This window comes from Natrix helvetica (assembly GCF_964273705.1).
Source record: "Natrix helvetica genome assembly, chromosome: 5".
NCBI classification, from domain to species: Eukaryota; Metazoa; Chordata; class Lepidosauria; order Squamata; family Natricidae; genus Natrix; species Natrix helvetica.
In genome coordinates this window covers 35,969,269-35,986,509 of record NC_138551.1, presented here as the reverse complement: position 1 = coordinate 35,986,509, position 17,241 = coordinate 35,969,269, and the positions used below count along the sequence as shown (strand labels likewise).

Below are 17,241 nucleotides of genomic sequence, written 5' to 3'. Positions count from 1 at the left end.
GCTGCCGATGAGAGACGCCGCCCAGAAACGCCGTTTTTGAGACCGGAGGAGTTGAGTTCGCCGTTCTGGGAGCGGAGAGGTTTGGAGGAGCTCGGAAGAATGGCGAAAGGCGAAGAAACGGCGCCTGGAGCGTGCGGGGGCGTGCTGTGGTCGTTTTTGGAGGCTTGTGGCTTGGAGCGAGCCAAGGACTGGAGCAGGAAGGACTGGAGGCCGGTAGGAGCGGCGTTGGGGCTTGTAATGGTTTGGCTGGAGTGCTTAGAACTTGGATGCAGGCCTAGGCAAGACCTAAATGCCGAAGGCCTGGTAGGAGAAGGGCTGCGTTCCAGGAGGCTGCTTGGAGGCTGGGGGGGAGGCTTGTTGGGAACTGGCAGGAGGTTTAACATCAGACTTGGCAGGGGAGTTTTTTACCTCCTGCCAGCCACCTCCTTGACTGTTCCGTTTACCCCCCCCCCTGCTGGCTTTTGGACTAACAACTGCCCCTGTTTTTCATCCGTGCGCGTCCTGGAGGTTTTTTACCTCCCTACCCCTCTCGCAGGTGTGGCCCTCCGCCCTTTCAAGGGCCCACCTTGATGACGGATTCATTAATCCCGAGAGGTGGAGGAAGCGGAGACTTAGGGGGTTTTTAGTTAAATGTTTTTTAAATTCTTTTAGGGGTTTAGGGGTTGGGGGGTGGGTGGGTCAGATCAGGAGCGATGACAGAGCCAGGTCACCAGGTGGGGTCTTGAGCAGAAGGAGCAGAGAGGAGGAGGGGGGAGAGGATATCATTCCTATACAGGGCTCCTTGATTCCAACAGTCGTAGGGAGGAGCAGATACGAGGACAGATTAACAACTCGCAGTCGGTTGGGAGACCGTGGGTGCTGGTTACACCCGGTCGCTTGTACCAACCCCCGCGTTCTAGGTGGTCAGGATCTGCAGGCCCAGGGCCTGAGGCTGTTGTTATGCAATGCGAGGTCCGTTGTCAATAAGGCCCCCCTCATTCATGATCTAATTTTGGAGGGGGAGCCGGACCTCGCGGGAATAACGGAAACCTGGTTGGGCCACGAGGGAGGGTTACTCCTTGTGGAAATGTGCCCACCAGGTTACCAAGCATTTCACCAGCCCCGGGCCGGGGGAAGGGGCGGTGGGGTAGCAGTGATTATCCGGGAGGACTTAGAGCCGAGGGAGTCCACTGTGCCACAGACGTCCGGATGTGAATCCCTTGTTGTGAAATGGGGCCCTGGGAGGCAGTTGGGCCTGCTGATAGTATACCTGGCTCCCCGCCATACATCAGCGACCCTGCCTGAGCTCCTCGAGCTGATCTCATCGGTGGCGGTTGAGACCCCCAAACTTTTAGTGATGGGGGATTTTAACCTGCCGTCGGTGGGAGAAGCATCAGAGGGGGTTCGGGAGTTCATGGCTTCCATGATAGCCATGGACCTGACTCAAATGATTCAGGGCCCGACACACGAGGGAGGTCACACCTTGGACCTTGTTTTTGTCTCTCGCCAGTGGTTGAGTGATCTGGGAGGAGTGAATTTAACCATCACTCCTCTGTCATGGTCAGATCACTCACTCCTCCGACTTGACTTCCCTGGTGCTACCCCTCGCTGCGGGGAGGCGGAACCGGAAAACACTAGATGGTTCCGCCCCAGGCGCTTGATGGAACCAGACAGGTTCCAGACGGAGCTTGGGCCACCTCCTGCAGCACTGACCCGCCCTCGGGTAGAGGACCTGGTGGCCGCGTGGAATAATGCGACTACCGGGGCCTTGAACCGGGTAGCGCCTTTGCGGCCTCTCCGGCGGCAACGATCCACCCTGGCTCCTTGGTTCACCGAGGAGCTAAGGGTGATGAAGCGCCGCAAGAGATGCCTAGAGAGTCGTTGGAGATCCTCCCGATCCAAATTTGACCGAGCACAGGTACGAGCCCATTTAAGGACGTACCTAGTGGCATTGAGAACGGCCAAACGTCAATATTGTGCCGCTCTCATTGCATCCGCAGAGAACCGCCCTGCTGCCCTGTTTCGGGTGTCCCGCTCCCTTCTGTTTCAGAGGCCGCGGGAGGCCCCTCTACAGGGTAGGGCAGAGGAGTTTGGGAAATATCTGCAGGATAAAGTCGCTCAAATCCGGAAGGATTGGGTCCCCTTCAGTGGCCCAGTCGAGACGCCAGTGGTGAGTCTTGAGAAACCTTTTTGGGAGGAGTTTGACTTGGTTGTCATCGAGGATTTGGACAGATTGCGTGGACGACTGCGACCTACCACATGTTTACTGGACCCGTGTCCCTCCTGGCTTGTACTGGCATCCTGGGAGGTTACACGCGACTGGCTCCTGGGCCTAGTGAACGCTTCGTTGGGTGAGGGGTCTCTCCCGGCCGCCTTGAAAGAGGCGGTGGTGAGACCCTTGCTCAAGAAGCCTTCCCTGGACCCTACGGAGCTGGCCAATTATCGTCCTGTCTCCAACCTTCCCTTTTTGGCGAAGGTTGTAGAGAGTGTGGTGGCTTCTCAGTTTCCACGATATCTGGAGGAGAATGATTATCTAGACCCACGCCAGTCCGGCTTTCGCCCTGGGCACAGCACAGAGACGGCCTTGGTCGCGTTGGTAGATGATCTCTGGAGGGCCAGAGATAGGGGCTGTTCCTCTATCCTGGTCCTATTAGACCTCTCGGTGGCTTTTGATACCATCGACCATGGTATCCTGTTGCACCGACTGGAGGGGTTGGGGGTCCGGAGCACCGTTTTGCGGTGGTTCGGCTCCTACCTCTCTGGCCGGACGCAACATGTGTTGGCAGGGGAGCAGAGGTCGACCCTATGCCCCCTGACTTGTGGGGTGCCACAGCGGTCGGTCCTCTCGCCACTTCTGTTCAACACATACATGAAGCCGCTGGGTGAGATCATCTGTGGTTTCGGGGTGGGATATCATCTGTACGCTGATGATACTCAGCTGTACATTTACACCCCGAACCACCCCAACGAGGCCGTCGAAGTGATGTCCCAGTGTGTGGAAGCCGTACGGGTCTGGATGGATGACAACCGACTCAGGCTCAACCCTTCCAAGACGGAGTGGCTGTGGGTTCCGGCTCCCCAGTTCAACCAGATAATTCCATCCCTGGCCATTGGGGGCATTCAACTCGCCCCCGTGGAGCGGGCGCGCAATTTGGGCGTCCTCCTAGATGCCAGGCTGTCCATGGATGAACATGTGACAGCCGTGGCCAGGGGCGCGTTCCACCAGGTTCGCCTGGTGCGCCAATTGCGACCCCTATTGGACCGGGACGCCCTACGCACAGTCACCCATGCGCTGGTGACGTCTCGCCTGGACTACTGTAACGCTCTCTACATGGGGCTTCCCTTGAAATGCACTCGGAGACTGCAGTTGGTCCAGAATGCGGCCGCGCGGGTGATTATGGGGAGTACTAAGTACTCCCATGTGACACCTCTCCTGCGCGAGCTGCACTGGCTTCCTGTGGTCTATCGAGTGCGTTTCAAGGTCTTGATTACGATCTTTAAAGCGCTCCATGGCTCAGGACCTAGTTACCTGCGGGATCGTATTCTGCCCCATACATCCCTACGACCCATTCGCTCGCACAGAGAGGGACTTCTCCAGGTGCCGTCCACCAGACAGTGCCATGGGGCGGCGCCTAGGAGCAGAGCCTTCTCTGTGGCGGGCCCAGCCCTGTGGAATGACCTCCCCCCGGATATTAGGACCACTACTGACCTCCGCTCCTTACGTGTCAAGCTCAAGACCCACCTTTTCCAAATAGCTGGCCTGGCCCAACCATAACTTCGTATCGCTCCTGATGGGTTTTTTAATTTAGTAATTTTATTTAAGGGGATTTTAAATTGTGTTTTTAACTGTCTTTCACTTATAAGTCAACTCTCCTCCATGCACATATGTATATGTCTCTGTTCTTTTTGTATATATGTTTGTCTTATGTGTATTTTTATCCGTTTTGATTGTACGCCGCCCCGAGTCCTTCGGGAGAGGGTTGCGGCTAATCAAATAAAATTATTATTATTATTAATTATTATTATTATATATATTTGTTTTTGTAGATTTTCATGGGTGTAGGTATGCTGGTCTTGTTGTATTCGGGTCTTTTCCAGTGTAAGATTGAGATTGTCTTGGCAACGTTTTGGCGAGGTCTCACTCGTCATCTATAGGCTAGTGTTTTGGGCTTAAAACGTGATCAGAGCTGCCGTCCCTCTACGCCCCTAGACAAGACATGCCCCTAGACAAGACAATCTCAATCTTACACAGGAAAAGACCCGAATACAAGACCAGCATACCTACACCTGTGAAAATCTACAAAAGCACGCACGCGCGCACACACACACACACACACACACATACACGCACATGCTACATTGTCTCTAACTTATTAAGGAATTATTATTTTAGCTGTATGGTTTGCATCTGATTCTTGTAAAACATCAACAGAATTTAAACCAATGAAGTCCATTATAATAAAATATAAGTCAATTAATTTCTGAAAATAAAATCTGCAAAGTATCTGTTAAACTACAAAGCATATCCTTCATATTTAACCTACTCTACTAAGTCTGCTGAATTTTTAAAGAAATGTAAACAGTTTTGACAGTACAAAATAAAATTATTTCTGCCAAGCTTATTGGAAGATTAACCTTATAAAGAAAGACTATCTGTGTGCTTGTTTAGGGAAGGGTTTTTTCCACTCAATTTCAAAGAAGAAAGAAATTATGAAGAATGTCCTGTCTAATGACCTAATTTCATAGGGAAACTGATAGAGAAGGAAACACACTAACTGAAAGGAGCCAAGGCTTGGCCAATGTATAAACACATGCATAAATAGCATTCTAAAACAAGGAAGATATTAATATTCCATTAATATATGTTCTATATCTATACTGTCCATGTGTTTTTTATGTTTATGTTCAAATCAACATCAGAATGTAATTGAACATTTTTTTTTAAAAAAGTGTTTTCCTATGGTGCATTATAAATATAATATAGCAAGAAGTCAGCATCTTTAAAGGAATAAAAGATGTAATGCAAAAGCTTCACATTCCCAAATATTTAGCAAAATGTTTACTTCTGCAGCTAAGTTAATAGAAAATTTTTCAAATGCATTTAAAAAAAAGAGAACTGAGCTGTTTCCCACATTTAATTTAAACTTCAACATTAGAACATGCAAAAAGAATGTCAGAAATACCACATCAGATAGTTTGCAGCAGCTACCCTAGACTTGGATGAGTTTATATTAGAGATGGAATTACCCATTCCTTAAGCCACCACTAATTTGAGCAATTGCTCTTCTTCAATTTTTATACTGCCTAAGTTCGTTTTAGTCTATTTCTTCTGATAATATGCGGATCAGCTATGGATACAGGTTCTTTTAGAGCTGTGGAAGATTTTATTCCATGTATTTAACAGTAGAATTAGGTAACATTTCAGGGTATGATATTTGAATATTACTGGGGGAAGGGGAGGTTAATGCCGAAGAAGTGGGTAAGATCTGGACAAAAATTAGATAGATCTGGGCAAAATATTAAACTTAATTTAAATGTAATTAAAATCTGATCACATTAATTAAATATGATCGTGTTAATTTAATGATTTAATAAGAGACATAAAAGTCAATTGCAACTACTTTTAACTACAAAGGAAGCACAAAAATGGTAAAATGGAATATTTGAAAAATAATAAAGCATGCTGAAAAGAAGATAGCAAAACTTTCACTGAAGAAGAAACATTAAGAAACGAAAGGATGGATTTGTGTTAAGATATTAGCCTAAAGACTTTTAAAATGAATGTTATCCAATTGTTAACAGGACAAAACAAACTTTTCTTAATGATAATAAACTACAGAATTAAATGATACACCACACTATCCCTTGGTACATGCTGTAAAAATGGATCTTTGCTATTTGATGACTTGCGGTAGACATCAGTAATGGGTTATGGAGGTATTATAGGATAGGCACCCGTTTCCAAAACATTTCTTGGTACAATTTAAAATACTGGTTGCTGGTTTTAATTTAAAAAGCTCTAAATGGCTTGGCACCAAGTATAGTACATTTGATTTGTATTTGATTTACTTATGTACTGCTAAGAATGCTGTACTTTCAGTAATATAAAAATTAAATACTAAATAAATAATTGTGCATTGTTTATAGAAGAAAGAAAAAAAAACTATTTTGGACACAATGCCCTTTGGACTGTGCTACAAAATTCTGTCCTTTTTAGCAAATACAATAAAAAACATATTTACAAGCAAACTGGATAAAACCTGTATTGCATCTTATGTAGTTGAAAGCTATGAATACCAGCCATAACTAAGTTAGATACTGTAATCAATCAGAGGCAATGCATGGGACCAGGAAATATTTGCGTCTTTTCTCTCCATTTGGCAAAGGCAAATAGGATACAGTTTTAAAATGTAAACATGATCTGGAAAATCTCATTAGGCATGCGTTAAAAAGCTATTTGGGTAGCTTTTCTGTGTAATTGAAATGAGAAATGGTTATGCACACTGATTTTTCTATGCACACCAGAATTATCTCAAAAGTCTCTGAACCTCTTGATTTGTCTGAGCCATTTTACCTAGAACTCATTATTTTAAAGAAGCACATAGACCCACATCAGGGGTAATAAGAAAACTGTTTAGCATGGATAATTCAACAGAAGTCAAGTTTTATTCCCTAACAGAAAGCAACAGGAGAAACACAAGCTGTACTTTTGAAATAAAGAGGAAAATAATGAAAAAAGGGTTTTTGTTTTTGTTTTGCTTTGTATAAAAGGGCTTTTCTATTATTGGGATTCAGAAATATGCGAACCAGATCTTGTGTTTGAAGTCTGTCTCAGGATTACCGTTTTGGCAGAATTGAACTTGATATTAACTTCAAACATTCAACCATTCAACAACAGATGTAAAGGGTTTTTTTTTAAGACTAAGGAGCTTTATTAAACTGCTCATACAAAAACAAAGTATCATGTGGTACATTTGAAATGCCATGGGAAATTTTGTTCATGAAAGAAAAGCCACGCTGGAAATTTTAAGATATATTCCATTTTATATACAAAATTCCAGTAAGGAGAAAAAATTCATAGGTTTCTGTACTCTAAGAAATGGTGATAATGAAAGAAGATGAATCTTGGAAGATATTGTTCAACATTCTGCACAGAGACAGTCTGGAAAATGTGACTATTCTGTTAGATGACAAGATTGGGTAGGTGGAAGGAGATTAAAATACATTAAGTTATTCAGAGACTGAAAAATGAAGGAGAATTTTGATTTATGGATTTTTGCTAAGAAAAAAAGCCTTGTTTGTTTTTGGTATATGGCATAATTGCAAGTCATTTTATTTATATATATGGAAAAATTTATTAGGATGAAAGCTAGTTTTGATTTTTACAATGAAAATCTGGGAATCATTTTAGGGAGTACTGTATGGGCAATGAGAGGTTCTGAACATAACATATTGTACAATGTGTTTAGGAGAGAAGGAATATTTACAAAATTTCAGCAATGGGTTCTTTGCCTGGTTGCTGGGTGGGCATGGCCACGGTGGGCGTTTTTGCCTTCTTCAGGTTCCAGAGGCTTTCCTTGAGCCTCTGGGAAGGCAAAAACTGCTTCCCCCAGGCTCCAGAGGCCCTTCTGGAATTTCTGGGAGGTCCATTTTTCCTCCTCCCCGAGCCTCCGTGTGGTCCCTGCACTTACCTTGCATCCAAAATGGGCTATGTGGAGATTCCTGGGGGGGGGGCAGTGTGGGCATGGCCAGCCAAGGGTGGGATTTGGAGGTTCTCCGAACCGGCCATAACGTGAGCTACTGGTTCTCCTGAATCTGGACAAACCTGTAGAATCTTAGAAAGATTCTATTCTTCAAGAGCAAAGAACTGTTAAAATTAAAACATGGTTGAGAAAACGCAGAGGCAATAAAGACACTCATACAGTAAATCTAGCTATATTTGGAAAACTGCTGACTTACCTGCACCACCCCTGTACAGGAATCCAAAAAGATGCAGCCTTTGGGCTCTTTTGAGATCTTTTCATCTTTATAAAAGTTCATTATATACGAGTGGTCTGACAATTGTGTCAGTTGAAAATAGCGCTTTTTGAACGACTATGTGAAAATAAGAAACAGAATTGGCTGTAACACAAATTATTTCTGGCCAGATGTTTAATTCATAGAAAACTGAAAATAAAACACCACTAATAAGAATAAAGAATAATGACAATGGAACTGGCCACTTTAATGTCATTTATACTGCAACAGTACGCAGCCTTATTTCGAACCATCAATTGAATTTAGTACAGCTTATGTCTAGTAAATACTCATATTATTGCTGAAACAGTTTCATTAATTACATTTTGGAGCTAAGCAAACAAGTGAAAATACAAAGAAAAAAATGATGATAATTAAGTCAGAGGACAGATATTAAACAATGAAAAGGAGTTTGGTATTAGGCTTCTTCTGATTTTTTTTTTACCAACAGAAACTAACATTGCTCTCCTTTTACAATAGAAAATAGTAGTAATTTTCTTACCCGAACTGTAATGCTATTATTTACTGTGCTATTAAAATTCCCCTTATAAAGCCAGCCAGATTTGAAAACTCCAGTTCCTCCTCCACCTCCACCGCCTTTCGAAGATGAATGAGATGTTGTATCCTGATTGAAAGACATTAAAACTCTTTGATTTTGTTTGTAAGATAAAAACTCAGAACATGCTGAGATTTTTATAGCTATGCACTTTCTAATAATGGTATCACCTCTTAGAACTGTTAGATGTATAATTTTCTTAAGAAATGTGTTTCCTTTCAAAAACTGAAAATGTTTTTATTTATTCAACAAATTTATATAGCTATAGGGACGTGGTAGCTCAGTGGCTAAGACACTGAGCTTGTTGATCAGAAAGGTCAACAGTTCAGTGGTTTGAATCCCTAGCACCATGTAATGGAGCGAGCTTCCATTACTTGTCTCAGCTTCTGCCAGCCTAGCAGTTCAAAACCATGTAAAAATGCAATTAGGAAAATAGGAATCACTTTTGGGGGGAAGGTAACAGCCTTCTGTGCGCCTTCGGTGTTTAGTCATGCCGGCCACATGACCACGGAGACATCTTCGGACAGTGCTGGCTCTTCGGCTTTGAAATGGAGCACCACCCCTTAGAGTCAGGAATGACTAGCACATATGTGTGAGGGAACCTTTAGCTTTACCTAGCTATCCATCTACCAGAACAACAACAACAAAACCTAAAGAAAAATAAATTTTAAAAAATCCACATGAAGCATATCTCTATCTCCATCTCCATATCTATCATCTATCTATCTATCTATCTATCTATCTATCTATCTATCTATCTATCTATCTATCTATCTATCTATCTATCTATCTATCGTCTGTCTATCTATCTATCTATCTATCTATCTATCTATCTATCTATCTATCCATCCATCCATCCATCTATCTATCATCTCTCTCTCTCTCTCTCTCTCTCTCTCTCTCTCTCCCTCCCTCCCTCCCTCCCTCCCTCCCTCCCTCCCTCCCTCTCTCTCTCTCTCTCTCTCTCTCTCTCTCTCTCTCTCTCTCATATAGTACCACCCTGAGTTTCATTAACATCCTGGCTCCAGTGTGGACTTTGGATTGGACTTTGTTGTAGGCCAAAAAGTTTCAGGTGGTTTGATTTTCCAAGAGCAGGAACTGTAACAAAGAAAACATACTTCCTAAGCCACATCACATGACACTGCTGGGGATCTGGATCCTCCCTACTAGATCTGAAAGCATTTAGGAATAATAAAATAAAAATTGACAGTCATACACTTACTTCATCCTTGTCAACATCTTCATGATCAATTTCAAAGGAATGTGAAGGAAGTTTCTCTGGTCTGTATTCATGTCTAAGGAAGAACATTTTTAGTGGTGCTGCTAATATATGTGCCAAATAATTTGCTACATTATAAAGAACTATGAAGATGTGGTGGTACAGAATGAAGTATTGAAAACTAACTCTGCCCACTCCCAGGAGTTCAATCCTGACTGGCTCAAGATTGACTTAGGCTTCCATCCTTCTGAGGTCAGTAAAATGAGGATCCATATTGTTGGCAGTAATATGCTGGTTTTGTAAACTGCTTAGAGAGCACTGTAAAGCACTATGAAGTAGTATATAAACCTAAGTGCTACTACTATATCACTGATTATTTACAAGAATTTAAAATGTAGAGTGAAACCCAACAAGGCACAACATATAATAGTTTAATTTCATAACACAAGATAACAACATAAAAATAGAACTGCTCTACACTGGAAATGGATAATCCTTAAGTGGATCCTCTAGTCGCATCCTATATTGGATTTCTTGCATTGAGTAGGGCATGGGTTACATATCTTAGTATTAGATATATGCTTAGTGAATATAATAAAAAATAAACCATACAGAAAAAAGACTCAAAATTAGTGAGAAAATTATTATCTGAATATATTTGAGGTACTCCTCAGTTGTTTCTAGAGACATTAATAGAAGTGTTAAAAATATTTTTTAAATTAGAATCCAAATGCATTTTGCCTCTTAGCCCATTCTCCCTTATGTGTGGGCTGTTTCATGCCTTTCAGTTACAATGGAAATGTAAGATACAGTGTAATAGTTATTTACAGAAAAAAGCAAACCTTTTAAACCTTTAATTCCCCAAGCAAAGCAGAGCCCACCACACTAATCAAAAAACATCATACTACTTTTATGAGTGCAAATGCATTCTGCAACAGAAATGAACTCTTTCATAATACCTTCCTCAAAATGGCTAGATAGGGCTATGGCTAATTCACTGAAGATAACTGAGATGCAATGAACTTTTCTTCAGTTATTAAATGAGAAATTTCTAAAATTGGGCCATCCAGTCTGGAAAAACTGTCACAGAAAAATACATTGTTTAAAAGTTCATTTTCTAAGAGACCACCTTTTATATGATGAACTTATCTAGTTGTTAAGATCTGCAGAAGACACTTGTTTGAGGGTTTCCTCACTGTCAAATTCATCTTTCTGACATTGGGCAGAGAGTCTTCCAAGTTGCTTTCAGGCTATGGAATGCATTTAATTTGGGAATTGCATTGGGCCTCCACTTAGCTTTCACAACATATGTAATACTGCATGCCTTTTATCAGGCTTTTAACTTTGATTGATTCTTTATTCTGTATTTCACCCTGAGTTCTTGCTGGGCTAGAAAGATGTATCATAAATTGAACGAATAAATGATATTGCAATCTATCCATTTTACAGATATCTATCATAGAGATTCAGAGGAGAATCTAAACAAGAATTTGCTTTTCTCATCTGGGAAAATGATGTTGACTGGAGGAATAACAGCCAGAATTATTATTGGATTCCAATTGAGATATTTGATTAAATATTTAACTAAACTATATATTTATAGTTAAAGAACATGTATTACAGAATAACTCTCACTAAAGTCATGTGCCTTTAGTTAACTATTACACAAGTTGGGCTAAGTATCATCAGCATAACAGATCAATAGATTTGAGATCTCAATTATGCATTTTTATTTTAGTAAATAAAATTATGCAGTTTTAACACATTGCTTATAAAATGGAAAATGAGTCATTCTTTTTTTTTCTTATGTTTTGAAAGCATGACATTATGGTTTATGGTTGACAATTTTATGCATTACTGAAGTGTTAATTCCTGATGCCAAAAGAGCATCTCACTAGTATTTCTGAATTATTAGAAACACTGAGTTTTGTTTAGCCTTAATTACAAGCACCTTTAATGCTAAAAATAGTATGAAGAGTTGTTTCTTCTTTTTAAAAATGAGTTTGTTAAAAAAAAAAAGCCCTAGGAGTCAGCTATTAATGGAAGTCCTATGCTGGTTGCTAAACATGACTGCAAAGTGAACTAAATACTCTATACTTCTCACGATAAAACATCATGCATGAATTGGGTCCTTAAAATCTATGCCAGACTTTTTGTCTCCAAATGAGCCACATCATTTATTTGCTACCTCAAAGGTGTATTTTTAGAAAAGTAGAAGCTTCCTTTCTATTAAAATATGCTTCTAAGCATAGCTGACTTCTCCAAATCTATATTTCTCCCTGTGTATTTGCTAATGCAACTTGCCTCCAGATATGGAAACAATTGAATCAGCCAAGTACAGGGTTTCAAATTTCAGTTATACCACCATCATAATACAACTACCCAATTCGAGTTCATACTATTCTTGCTCAAAATTCAAGACAAGGTGTAATTAATATTTTTTTAAAAAATGGAAGTATTTAAAGCTTCAAGTCATGCTGGTCCTAGACCAATATTTTCTCCATGTGAAAAATAGTTGATTTAAAGAATAGCCATCACCTTCTAGATCAGTGCTGTCAAACTCCCAGCCTGTAGGCTGAATGCGTCACACGCTGGCCATGGCCACTCCTGGTTTAGCGAAGGAGAAAAAAGCCCTGATACATCACATGATGCCACGGTGACGATGTGGGTTTGACACCCCTGTTCTAGATGAAGCTTTTGTTTTAATAAGACTCCTTATAAAGGGCTGCTGCAGGATAATAGAATTCACAATATCCTCTTCTACATAATAGTTTATATATAACTTTGGAAATAATTCTAAGGGTGTTTTGGAACAGGATACGAGAAAGGACTTGTGTACAACTCTTTAAAGCATCAATATTTATACCCCAGGGTTGTATTGTGGAACCTGTGAGATTTAAATAACTCTTTAAGGCAGCTGCTATTTGATTGTATTTCATTCCAGCACAATTATGCATTTATTAGAAGAGTAAGACATGATAATATAACATGAAATGTTTGCATAATAAGTATAAGTATAATCTTTATTGTTATTGTACTTAAATGCAACGAAATTGGTTTTAACCTCACTGGTGCAAAATTATAACAGAAACGAAAAAAGAAAGAAAAAGAAAAAAAACTAGTGTGTGCATGGAGTGATTGTGGTTGTATTTAAAAGTCTCACAGCCCAAGGATAGAAACTATCTTTAAACCTGTTTGTTCGGCTGGCTATACTTTGATGCCTTCTGCCTGATGGTAGAAGTGCAAAGAGACACTGACCAGAGTATAATGTATCCTTAGATAATTTATTAGAGACTAGAGGCAATTGTTCTGGGTGACCAAGACAATTATTTTTAAATGTAATATTTTAAAAGAAAAAAAGTAAGAAAGCATAGTGTCTTACTGTGGCAGACGTCTAAAATCTCCTGAATACTGTTCATATTTGTAGTCTACAGTATGCCATTGAGAACTGTAATATTTACATGCCTAAAACAATACAGAAGAACATATTAGATTAAGAAGGAAATCAATTAGGCTTGGTTGCAGGTGACAAACGTATATGCATCTGTTGCCAATATAAGCATTTTGTAGGTAACTTTGTAGTATTTTGGTATGCAATTTATAGACCTAAGAACTGAATGGTAACATTAGGCAAAATAAAAACAATTTAAAAAGGTAATTGTGTTTCAATCCTGGGAAGCACATATGAGATTAGATCACTGAACAACACAGCTTAAAGAGGTTTTGCAGATAAAATTTTGATCAAACAAGCATAGAATCATTAGTTGTTGCAATGCCTAACACAGCTTTGTTTTATGAAAAAAAATGTCTAAGCTTTTTCTTATATTTTCAAAAGCATATTGTCTTTGTTTACCTAATACTACATATTATTTCTGTAAATAATATTTACATTCCACTGAAAGCAATGATAAAACTCCTGTTTTGCTTATAATATGCCTATAATGCAGTTCAGTTGTAATTTAACTGTCATATTTTCTCCCACATAAAAATTGCTCAGTTCTACATCACCCCAGAGGTTTTGTTTTCCAGACTATGAATTGGTTTTTTGAGCCTCTTGAAATCTCTTGTTGATGTATTGAAGCATCAATCAAATATAAATCTGTAGCTCATTGCAAATCCCTAAAGCAGGCTTGCTTATGATCAGGAAAACTGGAGCTTCTGTCACACATTTTGTAGCTAAATGCTATGGAGAATATAATATGTCGATAAAGACGACCATCTCATTTGTCAACATTCGTTTTAAAAAAGTAATTTTTATGTTTTCTTTTGCAAGTTATGCAAAAAAATACTACAGTACTTAAATAATGAGGTAACAAGGAGGCCAAGTTTTGTACTACGCTAAGTAGGTACACTATCGTCTAATTATATATGTGGCTGCATCAAGTACAAACTAATGAGGAGTAATACTTTCCAATATTGGTTTGCTGGCATTCCTTTTCTTTCTAAGAAGTGCAATGCGATTTTAATAAAATGCAATAGGACTAGCCTTTACAATGCTGATTGGCAGAACAAGAACACTTTTCTCTCAGTTTGTCAAAAGTTTGGGTTACATAGTATATGTACATTTGATTATCAGTAACGTGTACTAACTATCTGAGCCTGTGAGAAAGATTATTCAGTGAGTTAGATCTGGAATAAAACAGAACCCACATTTTATTCATTCTCTAGTAGGCAACGGACAAAAAGCACATTATTAAAGAAATAGGCAATTTTCTCCTTCTCTCTCTCTCTCTTTTGCTGATATGTCTGCCGCTGGTGTTATATATGAGACAATGGCACAGTTATGCAAAAGTAGGGAATCAACATAGACTTAATTCTCAATTATATCCTTGCCTGCTTCAGTATTTGTAAACTGATTCAAAATTGGCATGTACAATGTATCAGTTCTTATACACTAGTAGAAAGAATTGCATTCATAAACGTAGCACAGTTTGTATATGCGGAATAAAAAGAAAACTCCAACAATATTAACTGCCTTGCTTAAATTTTAAAAACTATGAAAAATTTCATCAAACTTGGATTGTTCTGCCATAATGTGCACAAAATGTCTCAGGAAATCTGTTCCTGCCCGTTTACTTAATTAGAAACGAGAGAAAGCTACAAATCCTAGAAATATAAATAGACAAATTGCTTATCCCACTTAGCACCCTATCGACATTTATAAAATGTAATAAGTGTAAAGTTGATGCGAGTTCTTATTCTAGACTTAGATGGAAAAGGCCCCTGGTTCTGAAATCCCCTTTGATATTTTTCTGGCATATATCAACCAGGAGATACTGGGAGAGGAAGAAAACACCCTACAGATAAATACTGGAAGCACAAATCAAGAACTGAAAATAAAACTAATTATCTTTTTCACATAAAAACAGCTGTGTTCCTCCACAGATGTGTTAGATTTAATTCTCTAGACAAAATTGGGTCACTCTAGGCGTCAAATTAGTCCAAAGGTACCAGGTTAGGGAGACAAAAAGAAAAACATGTTACAATGGCATATTTGGCTCTATTAACAGTATATGATCACATGCTCCAAGATTTCTAAACAATATTTCTTATCTTCCATCTAATATTGGTTGGGGTTTTGTTTTCAGATGAATTAATCCTATCAGATGGTAATTTCTACTTTTCTACAAAAGCAGCTCTGTGCTTCATTGATATCTCTGTCAGCTTTTTGGTCATTGGGATGTGTTTTTTCTCTCCCTGATAGGAGAAGAGTGGTCAAAGCTACCAACCCTATGGTTGATAGATTTGGAGGTAGATGGTATGGTATATCTTCTTTACGTTTTCCTCCCTTTTGCTCTTTTTGTGTGCTACACTCCCACTTGGGTTTATGCAACCAGTTTTTCAAGGGCGAAGGATGACACAAGGAAAGATTGCATGTTTTTCAGAAAAAGATTAATAAATTCATTATATACAAAAAGAAAATGAATTCTATAGCAGAGGACCCTAAGTATTATTTTTATGAAATAATGTCTTCATTTCAATGTGCTTAATTCACAAATTAAACAAATGGAGTTGATGAGAGATGGAGAATTTGATATAAAGTGAATTAAGCAGCAAAGTTCCAGCTCAAATTCCAGACTTAAAGGTAGAAATAAACATTTAACATTTAATATGCAAGACCCAAAGAAAAGAACATTTCCTTTAAACTGACATTCAATTTAATAAAAGATTCAGCCATTGGTTATCATGGAGAAACATCAGAGGCCTGTTGTTTCTTCATTTTTTGGCAAATTGGATGGAAATAATGAGAACTGTAAACAACACTAACTCTTTTAACTGGTTAACCTCACAGATTAGAAATCGCTACAATAACATTTCAAGTATCTCCCCCAAAACATGATTAAGGCAGAAAGAGAAGGGATGTGGGATTTACAGTACAGCAGCTCCAAATTGCCCATCATCACAGAGATATTGTGATGAACCAAGGCAGGAAGTGTATTTCTCTAACTTAAAAATAATATATTTCAAAACCAATTTAAAAGTAAGCTCTCACTAGATTTTGCAGAGTCTACTACTCTCTGACTTCTAGCTTTTCTAAGGTTTTCACTGACAAGATTAGTCTTTCTGTCTATGAAACAACATATGCTGTTTGTACAATGCCACTTAATTTAAATATTTTAATTTAATTTAATTGCAGTTTTAATTTGTATGACTTGCATAACCAGGATATTTTAGAGAATTTCTTCTGTTTTTTGCTGAGGTATTGCATCCCTTTTTGAGATTACCTGGAATCAGAGAAAGGGTACTACAGCCTCAATACCAAATATACAAGATGTGGCTTATTCTTTTCTTTACGAGATTGCAAGGTGTACTTAGAATAGAATGTTTGGGAAGAAATGTTAATACTATTTCTATTATAAACGGGGGAGGGATTTTGTTTCAGAAACAGGAGGAAAATCAAAGTAGACAGAATAAAATAAAATAAGGAAATATAGTTTATCTTGGAAATGCCACATGATGTGCATAGCTTCAGATATATGAAAAAAGATATATGGAATAATTAAAATAATGGAATATTTTATTATGAGAAGAACATCCTAGGAAGAGTGATGGAACTCAGAATACCCTCATTCTGAACTTTGGCAATTATGGCCATCATATAAAAGGAAAGAAAACCCACATACAACTAATATTTTATGCTGAGGCATAGCTTTGTGCTGGCTATATAGATAAAAGACCTGAAGATGATACGTGGAATATGCGCCTTACAGTTTAAGCAGAGAATTTAAATACTATATCCTGGCATAATTCCATTAATTCCCATTGAAACCATAATTCCCTTAACCATTGCATCATGACTCTCATACCTCTTTTGGCTCTATGGAAAGGTTCAGTTGAGCAGTAACCTTGCCAGTTTGCAATATTTTCCAGATAAAAAAAATGTGTCAATTCTACTTTGAAATGAATCTGTATTCCAAGAAAGACAGTGAAGCCAGAGCTGGCCTTGCTACTATGCTGAGCATCAGTTTTT

At 39.3% G+C, this 17,241-nt stretch overlaps 1 protein-coding gene across 7 annotated transcripts in view; it reads right to left on the bottom strand.

The window, feature by feature from the left end:
* The window catches only part of DOCK10 (dedicator of cytokinesis 10), a gene marked incomplete at its 5' end in the record, with an annotated part of 144,329 nt that overhangs the window by 81,810 nt on the left and 45,278 nt on the right, over positions 1-17,241 (bottom strand). For all 7 annotated transcript variants that reach the window (XM_081956362.1, XM_081956364.1, XM_081956368.1 and 4 more), the window contains 4 exons: positions 7,939-8,073; positions 8,498-8,620; positions 9,774-9,846; positions 13,153-13,235. In XM_081956362.1, the coding sequence (XP_081812488.1) occupies positions 7,939-8,073; positions 8,498-8,620; positions 9,774-9,846; positions 13,153-13,235 (414 nt within the window). The remainder of the gene's footprint in view (positions 1-7,938; positions 8,074-8,497; positions 8,621-9,773; positions 9,847-13,152; positions 13,236-17,241) is intronic.